This window comes from Sturnira hondurensis, unplaced genomic scaffold (assembly GCF_014824575.4).
Source record: "Sturnira hondurensis isolate 20B ecotype Veracruz unplaced genomic scaffold, ASM1482457v3 Scaffold0004998, whole genome shotgun sequence".
Lineage (NCBI taxonomy): Eukaryota > Metazoa > Chordata > Mammalia > Chiroptera > Phyllostomidae > Sturnira > Sturnira hondurensis.
The window spans coordinates 7,327,661-7,342,110 of NW_028077629.1; the positions used below are offsets into that span (position 1 = coordinate 7,327,661).

Consider the following 14,450-nt stretch of genomic DNA (forward strand, 5'->3'; position numbering starts at 1 on the left):
CATCCTAAAGTTACACAACTCAGTCTCACTGTGTGTGTCTCTGACACCCCCTGAGCTTGTCTGGCATTCCTCAAGATCTTGTTTGTTTCAGAAAGACTGTAACACAGGCCCAGGTTGACCACCACTGGCAGAGCTCACAGTTGTTCCTGACCGGGTAGGGCATGTCCTCAGAGAATCGATAGGGTGGAGCTTGCGGAGGTCCCCAGGCTAATGCTGCAGGGCCCAGTGTAGGAATATTGGTGCTCATCTTGCATGCAGAGAAAACAGCTCTTGCCCTAAAGTCACACAATTCAGTCTCTCCTTAAGTGTCTCTGGCATCCCCCAAGGTTGTCCAGAATTACTCGAGAGTGTTTTTTTGGAAAGACCAGTGCAGGCCTAGGCTGGTTGGTGCTGGCAGAGCTTATAGCCATGTGTAAGCTGGGTAGGACCGGGCCTTTGGGAGTCACGGTGTGTGTCTAGTGTTTTGTGAGGGTAGTGCTCACCTCAGGAAAGATGGTGCCCTTGGGCAGTGGAGGAGAGGTCAACACAGGGGCGTTGGTAGCTGTCCCTCATGCCCTCTCCCTAAAGCCACGCAACTTTTTCTCTCCCTAGAGGGGGAGTGTATCTCTAGCACTCTCTGACCTGCTGTTCTTCTTTTGGAGCCCAGGGTCAGTGTCTGCAAGTGAGATTTTGTGTATTGTCCCTTTAAAAAGGTACCTAGGCTTCCAGCAACCTGCCTTCTCAGCTGGACAGACAGAACCCCTGCTGATTTTCTCAGTGAGATATTATGTGGGCCCTTCTTCCTGCTAGTGATGCTCTGAGCTGGGGATACCCTGCATGGAATTGAGACACCTTCCTGCTCCTCGCCCCTCCGCAGCTGAGATATCCCTTCAGATTCTCAACTGCCACATGTGAGTGTGGGACCAGCCATTTTGTGTCTCTGCCCCTCCTACTGGTCTTTCTATGGCTTCTTCTGATACACCCCTAATCATAGAAATTTTGTTCACTACTCTTCAAAGAGTTCTTCTGAGTCATTTTTTCATAATTTAGTTCTAATTTTGATGTGGTTATGAGAGGAGATGAGTGCAGCTTCCACCTACTCTGCCATCTTTGAATAAGACTAGAAAGAAAATTTCTGAAAGCTTTATTTCTAAATTCCTATACTGCTCAGTTTACATAGCGACTTTTTGCCTGAATTGTTTCTAGGGACCTGAATGCATACCTTTGTAAAGTGGCACTTGGAACCATGTGGATATTAACATGAAAGGCCTCACCTTACTGTCATGTATAGATTTATCAGTGAGCATTTTTTAAAAGGTGAGACTTCCTTGAGCCCAAGTCCCAAAACAAATGGCTCTACTTGGGGCTGCAGAGTCGAAGTAAATGTTGGTTCTATGCTGTATAAATTTAGATTCTTCCCATTCTGTACCATAGTTATTTTTTTAAACCAACTTACACATTTTGAAACTGGATATAAATAAAAGTTCTACAATAATAGTAATGCTTAGCATAGAATCACTTTTTTAATGCTATCAACATTTTAGCATTTCTGTGAGGAATGTAGATGATATCACTTAGTTGTTATTTATTTGTTCATCCATTGTACAAATATTTAATGGTCACCTGTTATTTGCTAGGTGCTAGGATGCAGGGGCCACAGCAGCTAAGGAAACAGACCCAAATTTCGGCCATGTCGGCACTACGTTTTGTAGAGGAGAGAACGTGAGAAGGGAAGAGTTGAGGAAAACCAGGTGCTGAGGGGCTTGTAACTTGCTTGGACCACACTGTGAACCAGTAATTAATCTGAAAGCTTATATTTCAAGATAAACTTCTTTTAAAATTGTGAAGTTTCTGTCTTTTCCCATATGAGTAAATTTTTAACAGAGTTAGACTGATTTTGTGCTGAAGTAGAGATTCACTCTAAAACTTAGTTCAAGATGAGATCTTAATGAGTTACAATGTTAGCATCGAAATAAAAAATAAAAAAGCAGGAGAGAAAGGTATGTACAAGAAACTAAGCCTCAAAATTCCCTAAAGCACATTAATAACTTTCCCAGGGAAAAAAACTGAATGTTAATTAGCACTGTAGCACAGAACAGATTAACATTAATTAGCACTGGCACATAACAGATTGGCCAAATTATTTATCAGAATTGCAGCTGTTTAGAAAACAAACCTCACTTTTGAAAAGCAAAATTAAACATTTTTAAACAAAATCAGGCTTTCTTTAGAGTTAGGAGGTTTTTTAAAGTTTTTACGGGCCTGCGAACCAGAGGATCGCGGTTCGATTCCCAGTCAGGGCACATGCCTGGGTTGCAGGCCAGTTCCCTGCAGGCCAACTCCCAGCAGGGGATGCACGAAAGGCAACCATACATTGATGTTTCTCTCCCTCTCCTTCCCCTCTAAAGATAAATACATAAATAAAATCTTTAAAAAAAATTTTAAACTAAAAATGCCTACATTTTTAAAAAGAAATCAGAACTTAACATCTCTTCTTTGTTACTTTATTTCACCATTTTTTCTTATGAAGAGTATGAGTTTAATGAGTTTGAAGAAATGCTAGAGGCTTTGCCCTCCTTCATGCAAATGACAAGTGGAGGAAAGAAAAGGTCGAACATATGAAGATGTCTAATGAACTTTATTTAGAAAGTATAAATGTTAAAAATTAAATTTTCTGCTTTCTTCCTTCTATCAGAATCTTTCTTCATCATTTGAGCTGTGACTATAATGTTTTGCCCTATTCTAGTCATCTTTTAAAGTACCTGATGATAAAAAGAACAGATTTAACAAATTTTGTAATTTCAAAATACAAGCCCAGAAACTGACCACTACTTCAGATGATCCCTAGGATAACAACATTAGTTTGTTATGCTTAAGCTTTTAAAAGTTTATTTATAACAATAATTTTAAATTTATTTTTGTGTTTTTTGCATTATTATTTATCCCCCTTATATTACACCCTCTTCTATCTCCACCCACCTGCTCCTTCTCCACACTGCTGTTCACATTTGTGAGTCCTTTTTCTGTTTTGCCCAATCCCTCCACCCTCCAGCCTTCTGCCCCTGAGAGCTGTCAGCTTGCTCTTTATCTATGAGTATCACTATATTTTGCTCATTAGTTCATTTTGTTTGGTTAGATTCCACGGTATGAGTGAAATCATGACTGGCCTGTTTCACTTAGCATAATGGTACATTTACACAATAGAATACAACTTAGCTATAAAAAAGTATAGTATACCCTTTGTGACAGCATGGATGGATCTAGGGAACACAATAATTTTAAAAACTATTATTTACTATTTCATAGTGGTTAATATGCACATTACTTTTCTGAGAAGAAGCATAATAAGTAGAAACCCACTTCACCTACACAAAGGAAAGGGAGCCACAGATTTCAGGGAGACCATTCCCTGTCCAGAAAACAGAGTGCCCCTGCCTTGGATGCACCTGCCATTCCCTCCTTCTGGTTCTGCAGTGCAGGTGGCTCCTACCAGCACTTGCCCCTGAGACAGCAGGCCTGCACCTACAGCTCACTGCTGTGCCCTCACAGTGACAGACCATATGGGTAAATATTAAGTCGAGGCACATGATTTTTTATGGCTTTTTTCTTTTTAGTCGCATCGAGGTATCGGAAAATGAGAGCCAACATGCTTTTCAGGTGTTGGATTCTTTGTTTGATTTTTTTGCTGTTGTTTAATCTTTATTGGTAACTTTTTCCATTACCATTCAGTCCCCTTATGCCCCCTACCCCTCAGGTTTGTTTGATTTTTAAAGATAAGATCATCTTAAAATATCTGTAATGTAGTTTGTAGCAATTTGGTTTTTGGCCTTTGAGATTTAGTCATGTATGTTTTAAGTATGGTAGTGATCTGAGCTTTGTTGAAGGAATATAGCTATCTCTACACATTTTATTGCTGAGTTCATACTATATTGTATGTCATAGCAAAATTATTTCACAGTCTCATTAAAAATTCTGTAGATAGGTTAATGGCTGAATAATCTTTCATCATATAGATGTACCCAAATTACCCATTATAGTAATTTGGCTATTTAGAATGCTTACATTTTTGCCTGTTACAAATAAAAATATGATGAGCATATTTTTCATGTAGTTTTGTCCTCGTATTTGATTTTTTCCGAGATCACTTTACTACAATGGTTCAGGGGGCACCAGAGAAATAAAGTTATGGAAAGTTTTAACTATTATCAATGCACCAAAAAAAAAGAGAGAAGAAAATGAGTTTCACTGTGGGCTCTAATGTGTGGCTTTTATGTAAAAATGTCTTTCCTTCTTGCAATTCTAATACTTACCATGAAACCAAATAAAGAGAGTAGTGGTAGGCACACAGGTACTGAGGCTTGATTATCTGGGTTGTACATGTAGTTTGCCACTAAGTCACTGGGACAAATAACTCAAACTCTTTATCTCTCAGTTTCCTCATAGATGAAATGGTAATAATAAAATAGTAATAGTCCCTGTCTCTTGGAGTTGTTCTGAGAATTAAATATTGTGAGAATTAATGTATGTAAATCTCTTGAAAACAGGCCTGACACAGAGTAAATGCTCACTAAATGTTTATATGTAATAGCACCTAAGAAAATATTTTCTAATTTTATATTCTTAAAAGTTATTCTTTTGTTTCCAATCCCATTGCATCTCAAATAGTAGAGTTGTCAAATTCCTTCTTAATCAGACTATCCCATACCTGCAAATACATGCAATGGGATGTGCTCTTTTTTAAGATTTCTGGAATTGTTAGCATTTTAGTTGTACACATAAATCACACAGATCCTTATCTCAAATAGCCAGTGCCAGAATTCTTCTGAACAAAATGTTTTTCATAGATGGTTTGGGGTCTTTTAGATTTTTCACCCTCAAGCACAAAAGTTATCATGAAGAAAACACTAACATAAAGAAGCAAAGTATGGTGAGAATTAGTGGATATCTTTGGCCGAGAGAGGGGGCTCGTCACCCAACCAGAATCCAAACCAGTAGCCATTTTCCTGCCACAGCCACACATTGTGAGAAGGCTGCAGATGGTCTTTCAGACGCATTCTCTCCATTTATTACAGAGCAATAAGGCTTTAATAAGGCTCTTGGCCCGATTTGGAGGCCCTGCCCAACAGAGCTTAGCTGAACCTCGTGATGCACTAGTGACATTTGCCTAGACAAGACAGGCCTAAGTGCCCTGCTTGGCCCATTCCCACTAAAAGTTGATCTTGACCCATTACATCTTAACATGCCAATGCCCCCCCAAAAGGAGGATGAACTAGAAGAAAAATATCAAGAGAAGAGTTGCCTCAATACAGAGTTCTTCTTGCCATCCTTAAAGCAGGGTTTTTCAGCTTCAGCTCCACTGACATATTATGAGCCAAATAATTTTTTTCATGGTAAGATGTCCTGTTAATTGTAGAATGTTCAGTCACATCCCTGGCCTCTGCCTACCAGATTCTAATAGCATACTTCTTCACTCCCATCAACGACAACCCAAAATGTCTACAGACAAAATTGGCTTCAAGTGAGAACCACTGCTTTAAAGCCACACTGTGAGTACATGTTTCTTGTACCCTTAGGCTCGTCTGGCTGGCGTCATAGTCCTCCTCAGAGACTTCTGTGATGAAAGGGGCCTTGAGCACCACCTCCCAGTTCACCACTACACTGTAGATAGCCTGAAGTGGACCCCCAGAAGCATACAGATAAAACTATCCCCTCTGCCTACTTTATAAGGCCAAGGCGAAAATCATGTATTCCTAAAAACCTCAATCCTAGATAAACTAAAGAAAGTGATCTCTTCCTTTCTCTCAAAGTTAAGACATTACTGAAGTTAATTATATCACTAAAATAGCAGGGTTTAAAATCACTCTTTTTTTCCTAATAATTTCTGTAGTGAAAATGCAGAGTCTTCAAGGTACATCTTCAAGAATATTTCATTAATCACCTTTAAAAGTGTACATTCCCTTAAAAATATGTGTATATATTCCACACTTATAGCAGTCTCATAGTTACTGAGCTACTTTTTTTTCTAGCAAAGTTTATAAATAACCCATAAGCTTTATGTGGTATTTTCAGGTTCTGTGAACAAGCTCAATTCTTTACTACTGTGGTATATATTAATAATGAATATATGTTATAAAATACATAATATTTATGGTTAATGAAAATCACATCTAAGTTATTTCTATAGAAATTAAATTATCACTGAAATACGCTTAAATTGATATAAACTGGCAAATGGAATCATTTGCAGTACTCTATGAACTATAGTTAGTGTATAATTTCTAAAAATTGTTTTTTGTTTTCCTTGGTTTTCATGAGCTTGTGAATGCCCTGTAGAGCAGTACAACCAAACTGTTAATTGGTAATAATCAGATTTGGGCAGATTTTATATGACAACAAAATGAAAGCTAGCTTTTTTCTTTATTTTTTTTTTTTACTTTATTTGTTTTTAGAAAGGGGAAGGGAGGGCGAAAGAGAGGGAGAGAAACATCAGTGTGGGGTTGCCTTTCAAGTGCCCCCTGCTGGGTACCTAGGCCTGCCCTGACTGGGAATCAAATCAGGAACCCTTTGGTTCACAGGCCAGTGCTCAATCCACTGAGCCACACCAGCCAGGATTGAAAGCTAGCTTTTTATTGCATATTTGCTTTGTGCTAGGTTTAACTCTTTTCTAAATTATCTTTATATATTATTTTATGTAATCCTCCTAGAGATATGAATTTTTATATATGTATGTACATAATTGTCCCCCTATTATCCTAACCTCTTGGTCAGTCAGTATCTTGGGAATATCTTGTAATTGAAACTTGTGTTGTGTGACAGTATGTATTTATTAATGGATTCAAAATGTTGCTAGACTTTATCATAAAATTTTAAAAATAATAACATAAAGAAGAGGAAGAAACGGCCGGGATAGAAGAAGAGGAACGGCAAGAAGATGAGGCTGTAATCTCTGTCTCCAGAGATCTAGTTGAGGGCATGTAATCTAGCAAATTAGCATAATTATGAATGAAGGTTAAGGTAGCAGATGGCACGTTATCAAGTGTAGATGGGGCTACAGGAATTCCAAGTTGAGAAAGCTCATTAAGACCTGAGGTGAGTTGGAGAAGCTGTATGGGTAGTAGATTGTTATCTCAACTTCAAAGAAAGTTAGGGCTTGGTTTGCTCTTATACCATCCATGAGTGGCCAGTGATGGCCTGATGACATGCCAGATGGAAAAACCAGCATCCTAGATATGAGTTGATCCAAAGGTTTGAAATTTTTCTACAATTCCAACATGATTTGTATACATTTTTAGGAAAAGAATATTGGTTGCATTCACATTCTTTATGGTGTAGAATGAGAGAGCACGAGGGCATTTCCGGTGTGGGAGGGAGCACATGACCTCAGATGGGAGAGGTTAGTACACCCAGTATTTGGGGCTGCATTGCCCACGATTTCAGGGATATAAGAGAACTGAAAAGTTGTGTTTTCCCTATTTGTTTCCTTAATTAAAAATTATTTATTATAATTTGCTCTACAAAGAGGATTACAATAGAAATTATTAACAAACTGATGTGTATAGTTTGCTTGTTGGTAGAAAATATGTCTAGACATCTTTCAGACATTGACATTCTTTACACAGTGGTTCTCAGTATTTTTTTTCTGCCTCTTTGTGTTTTTTTATTTCCTTCACTCCAGGTTATAATCTTACATACTCTCATAATCTCTTATTATATAGAATGATTATTCTAAGGAGTAGATTTGTATCAGAATGCCAGAGAGGAGTAGGGGCCACATATGGCTTGAAAGTTCCCCTTGAAAATATTGGTATCTCCCATGTAGTTACCTAACAGGGGAGATACCATGATCACAACATATTGGTATCTCCCCTTCACTGTGCTCTTCACTATAGAAGAATTTTTATATGTATTTTAAAATCCATACCTACATTGATATTTTTGGAGTGTTAATACATTAAATTATTAATAAATTTAAATTATCTCCAGTAACTTAATTTGAAAGATTTTTTAATTCTTCTCTCTCACTGTCTCTGTTTTAAATTTTATTTTCTAGATCCCAAAGTCCAAGAGTGAGGGATCTATTCAGGTCTACAGGGTACCACAACCAGAGCTATCTGATGGTGTTCCTCAGGTCAGCCTGTGGCTCAGCCATAGAAAACCCCACTGGGATGGCCTGAATTCAGCAGAGGACGTTTGTGGATCCAAGTTGGTATCCAGGTTGGCATGTTTCCTTTGTTTACATGTTACATACTGCATTCTCTCCTGTAATGTACAGGCCCAGATATGTAGATATGTTTGTATTTATTACCACTGCGGTCAACAGGATGCTGATCAGTAAAACTATTTAAAATTCACTCTAAGATTTGAGAATATTCGACTAATAGTTATCACAGAAGCATTCCTGATTTTTTATTTTTTATTTCTATATTAAAACAAATTATGGCCCCAACTGGTGTGTCTCAGTGGGTTGGGCATCATCCCACAAACCTAGGGGCCACCGGTTCAATTCCCTGTCAGGGTACGTGCCTGGGTTGCTGGCTGGGCCCCCAGTTGAAGTGCAGAGGACAACTGATCGCTGTTTCTCTTGTACATCGGTGTTTCTCTGCCTCTCTTTCTCCCTCCCTCCCCCTCCTCTAAAAATAAATGAATAAAATTTTATAGAAAAAATAAATTATATAATCAATCAGAGCATGCTAGACACTCAAATAAAAGTTGAAGAGTTAGGCTTTTTCATAGTATGTTCAGTGGCCAATATTATCTACAATTAAAGTGGACATCAGAGTTGTTATTGGAACACACTCTCACTAACAAATTTTGAATGTTGCCTTTTAACCATTATGTTGCACAGAACAAACTACTTTGGTATACTTGAAGAAAAAGGCATGCAATTTTTAAAAAATGAGTGAATGAAGTCTGAATCTCATTTACTCATAGCGTAAATAATCTCTGTTTTAAGAATGTTTTTATTTTTCATAACTTAAAATCTATTTCTGAAATTTAAAAAGTTTCATTAAAAGACAGGAAGCTCTAAAGAATTGAAAGATATTTAATACATTAAATGGGTAAATAATATAGTTAAAGAGATTACCACTTTGGATTGCCTTATAGAAAAGATGGAGTTTTCATTGGATTTAAAAGATGAAGATAAATTAAATTGGGAGAAAAAGAAGACAGGGCTCTTGTAGATAGGCCTAGTTAGGAAGTGCAGTGGGTGTTCCGGAAATATCAGACAGGTGTCACATAGGGAATTATCCGGAGATAGCCTGGCAAAGTAAAATAAGGCCTGGCCATCAAGGACCTTAAATACCAGCCGGAATTATTTTTGTATTCAGTCTTCACGGAACAGGTGTTCGGCACTTACCTTCTGGTTCCTGGAGTGCTTTAGGACAGGGGATGCAGCACTGCATAAAGCCAGCCAGGCCTTTGTGTTTATGGCCTTACATTCTGATAAAGGAGGTAATAGCAAGACATTTAGAAAAAATAGGAAAAAGCCCATGAAAAGAGTCATTTTAGCTTCAATAAATGGGGGCATTGAGAAACTAAAGCAGGTTCATGCAGTAGATTAACTCAAAGACAAGTAGTTTAGTCTGAGTAGTCAGGGGAGGCCTGAACTGAGACATCAAGGGGGAGGAGGAGGAGGAGCGAGTCTGTAAAGATCAAAGAAAGCAAAATAACTAAGATGAAGAAACTTGGCATCAGCCTTCAGGTAGTAGGACACCAGTGAGAGTTTCAGCTGGGGAGGAATCTGTGATGGGAACCACAATAAATCGATAAATCGGTATATCAGAAAAAGTAGCTTTCCATCATAGCATGGAGGTCTGTTGGAAGAGCCAGAGTTTGGTAGTGGTTATATTGTTGGTTCCTTAAACAGTTGCTACTTTTTATTGAGATTGAGTTACTTGGTACTTACTTGCTGGTTGCTGGGGATTCAGAGAAGGAGAAACATAAGTCCTGTGTTTAGGGGGACAGAAAACAAGTGAATAGAAATTCAATAATTATCATTAAATGCACATTTAGAAAGTGCCTATCATGTACCCCATATTAAGGAGTTTACATTTTCTCTTAAAGATGATGAGGCATGATGGAAGAAATATACACAGGAAAATAATATTAACAGACTTACATTTTAGGAAAGATCCTGTGGCAACTGTGCAGAAAGAAAGTTTAAGAGACATGTAAGAGGTAGTGAGAGAGCAACAACGAGGCCTTGAGACACTCCAGTGCAAACTGAGAGACCCAGCAAAGTCATTGTCGTCACTGAGGACAAGATGTGGACAATTCTGTATGCCCTTCGTGAGGAAAGGGAGAGATGGGCTCTTGCTTACAGGAGTTTTAGGGTTGGGTTGTTTGTTTGTTTTGCTTCATTTGGGGTATTATAATAGTACTTTAATGAATAAAATGTATGCAAGTTTGTAAACATAACAGGTAGTGTTCATGGAAAGAAAGAAGCTGATGTTACAGGGCAGAAAATAATAAAACAGGGACCTCCAGGACAGAATCCAGAGATGGAGAAGTGACTCCCTGAGTAAGGCAAGTGGGCACCTTGTGCGCAGTGAAGGTGTCTTCACATCTTAGCTTCTGTGAATGAGGGGCCTCCTGACCTTGAGCGGTCCGCAGTCGGAGAACGAGGCTGTTCCCCCGAAGAAAGGTGTGACCAGCAGAAGAACTAGGCTTGGTTCATGAGGAGCCCTTCAGAAAAGAATAAGGGGCACAGATACAAAACACGGGGACTTTTTAATGTTTCCTTCTCTAGTTTAGAAACCAGGGTCAAGCAGCTGGCTCACAAGAACTAGTGTAGAGGTTATCTTCCCAAATTCGTTTGTAAAGAATTATGCCAAAAATGCCTGAAGTTAAATAATGAAAAGAAAAATTCAAATGTTCATTGTTTATACCTTTATTCTTACTCATTGAGTTGGAAAAGGAAAAAAGTATCCTCCTTCTAAAAGTAACAGGAAAAGAGCTTCCTGTTTGGAGAATGGGGTACAAATCGAGTGAGATGGTAGAGAGAAGGCGCTGCTGACTTTCCTCTGGCCACTCTGTTCCTCTGGTCAGCATATGCCAGTTCAAACAAATGTGTATTCATATTTATGAATTTCCTATATCCTTAGCAAGTTTTTTAAAGTGCAGCCTGTAAGGACCGACTCCATCACATTCAGCGACCTTGCAGGTTTAAGTGGAACAACAAACCTTGCTACCTGCCATCAGATAAGCCCTCAACTTCTTGCCTCTTTCCAAATCCATAGCATCTGTTCAGAGATTTTTACTTTTCACTTTGTGTCTACCTGTCAATAGATTGTAATACAAATCATCAAAAGACAAGTGGAGATAATTAAACTAATTTGACTAAAAATAAGTTTTAAGTCATTGATATATCTTTGGAGTTACAGAATAGACACTGTGCCAATTTCCATTTCAAAAATGAACATATGAAGCTGTTCTCATTTATAGTTACTTTCCAGAACAAGGTATTTGTTAGTTTATAAGTTTTAAATAGATAAAATAGTGTGTGTTTTGCATGTACATAAACAACACTTTTCTCTACATCTTTTCTTTAGGTAAGATTCCACTTTTTAACAGTTTATTAGTTGCCCTGGTCTTAAACACAAAGGCTGGCAGTGTGTGTGAAGTGTATTATTATGCCCCTCTTCTCTAATACAGTATTTACTTTGGCTTACCAACTTTGTTTCAAGCAATTCTCAAGAAGCTATTAGCTGAGCTTTCCCTAGTACTGATTTAATTTATTTTTTAACTATATTTTATTGATTATGCTATTACAGTTGTCCCAGTTTTTCCCCCTGTGTCCTCCTCAATCCAGCACCCTCTACTCCCTCAGGCAATTCCCACGCCATTGTTCATGTTCGTGGGTCATGTCTGTATATGTTCTTTGGCTACTCCATTTACTATACTGTACTTTACATCCCCATGGCTATTCTGTAACTACATATTTTGTACCTCTTAATTCCTTCATCTCTTCACCCATTCTCCCCATACCCTATCCCACCAGGTAACCATCAAAACATTCTTCATACCCATGGTTTTGTCTCTGTTCTTGTTGACTTAATTTGTTTTTAGATTAAATTGTTGATAGATATTTATTTATTGCCACGTAATTGTTCATAGTTTTTATCTTCTTTTTCTTAAATAAGTCCCTTCAATGTTCCAAGTAATAATGGTTTGGGGATGATGAATTCTTTTAGCTCTTGTGTTGGAAGCTCTTTATCTGTCCTTTGATTCTAAATGATAGCTTCGCTGGGTAGAGCAAACTTGGCTGTATGTCCCTGCTTTTCATGACTTTGAATATTTCTTGCCAATCCCTTCTAGCCTGCAAAGTTTTTTTGAGAAATCAGCTAATAGTCTATGGGAACTCCCCTGTAGGTAACCAACTTCTTTTGTCTTGCTCCTTTTAAGATTCTTTCTTTATTTTTAAACTTTGGCGTTTTAATTATGATGGGTCTTAGAGTGGGCCTCTTTGCATCTGTCTTGTTTGGGACCCTCTGTGCTTCCTAGACTTGCATTTCCATTTCCTTCACCAAATTAGGGAAGTTTTCTTTTATTATTTTCTCAAATAGATTTCTCATTTCTTGCTCTTTCTGTTCTCTTTTTGGCACCCCTGTGATTCAAGTGATGGAATGCTTGAAGTTGTCCCAGAAGCTGCCCACACTATCCTTGATTTGTTTTATTTTGCTTTGTTTTAGATTTATTTTTCTTCTTGATGTTCTAATTAAATGCTTTTTTCTTATGTTCCAAATCATTGATTTGATTCTTGACTTCTTCCACAGTACTATTGTTTCCATGTAAATTGTTCTGTATTTTAATTAGTGTATCATTCGTTTCTGACTACATCTTTCTTAAGTTGCTGAGCCCTCACTAAGTTCCTTGAACATCCTTTATAACCATTGTTTTGAACTCTGCATCTAATAGATTTCACTTCTCTATTTTGTTTAGTGCTTTTCCCAGAGTTTTGATCTGTTCTTTCATTTGGGCTATGTTTCTTTGTCTCCTCATTTTGGCAGCCTTCCTGTGTTTGTTTCTATGTGTTGGGCAGAGCTTCTTTGACTCTATGTCTTGGTAGTGTGGCCTAATGTAGTAGGTATCCTGTGAGGTCCAGTGGCACAGCCTCCCCTATCACCCAAGCTGGGTACTTGAGGTTCACCCTCTATGTGGGCTGAGTACATACTCTTCTTGTAGTTGAACCTTGGTTGTTGTTGGCAGATCAATGGGAGGGATTTACCCAGGCTGGTCAGCTGCAAGGACTGTCTGTGACCACTGACCACCAATCTCTGCCTTCCATGGAGGATCAGATGTGCAGGGGCAGGGTGGTGGTGCTCCAGCATGGTCTGTAGCTGTCCACTGGGTTTTCAGGCTCTGGGTATTCCCAGGCTAAGGTCAGCCCACACCTGTGTTTTGCCCTGGACCATCCTGCATGAGCTATAAAGTAATCTGACATGGCTGCTCTTTGTGCTGTGTCTGGAGATTCCCAGGTGAAGCCAAGCAGTGAATCTAGGTTGGCTGCTGCTAGTGTGAGGCCTGGGGTCACTTAGCAAGAGGTACAGGGGCTGGGGGCTCAGTGAGTCTGGCTGTTGTATGTTTGATAGGATTGAGGAAGTTGTGAAGCATGAGGCAAGACCAGCCATTCATATGGAAAAGTCACTGTTAACAGTTTGGATGGGCCCAAGTTGGGTGGGAAAAAGTCTCAGAGGATCTCCAGGGCTGAGCAAATAGTGTTATCCAGGTTGATGGAGTCTCAGATGTGGCACCCACCTGCCAGCTCTGTGGCTGTCGGGGGTGGATACAGAAATGGGACAATAGCCTCTGCCCACCTTTCTGTCTGAGGGATAGCTGTCTCCCAGATCCTGCCTTGATGCCAGATGCTTCAGCTCCTCCCTGTATGCTACTAGTGTCTTTCTGAGCCTGGTGCTGGAGCTCAGATGGAGTGAGTCTAAGTAAGTGCATGTGTGGACCCTTTAAGGGGAACTTCTTGAGACTCCAGCAGTTTCTTACACCAGCTCAATCTCCACTGGTTTTTGCAACCAGAAATTATAGGGACTTATCTTCGTGGCACCGGAACCCTGGGCCAGGGGTTGTGGAGCTGGGACTCCTGGCTCCTGAGATATGCCTCTGGAATTTTTATCCACCACACATGGATGTCAGACCCTCCCTATTCTGAGTCTCCACCCCTACTACCAGTCTCAATGGGTGTAGACTCTTTAATTCTGTATTTGTCTGAATTCCATTCAATTCAATTTCTGTTGGTTTTGAGTGATAGTTTTTCTGTAGTTTAGTTGTAATTGCCATGTGGTTGTGCAAGTAGGCAAACTGTTTTTACCTATGCCAATATCTTGGAGATCTTGATTTTTTTTAATTTTTTAATTTTTTAAAAAGGAATGGAAAAAAATTGGGTAAAATCTATTTCTGTTTGTCCTATGGTTATACAAAATAAAATCATTCTGTTTACCCTTATTAAAATTAGTGTA

At 38.8% G+C, this 14,450-nt stretch overlaps 1 protein-coding gene across 1 annotated transcript in view; it reads left to right on the plus strand.

Moving 5' to 3' along the window:
• The window catches only part of FAM13A (family with sequence similarity 13 member A), a 281,967-nt gene that overhangs the window by 135,043 nt on the left and 132,474 nt on the right, over positions 1-14,450 (plus strand). The window contains 1 exon segment of the mRNA XM_037046120.1: positions 8,030-8,193. Within this exon segment, the coding sequence (XP_036902015.1) occupies positions 8,030-8,193 (164 nt within the window).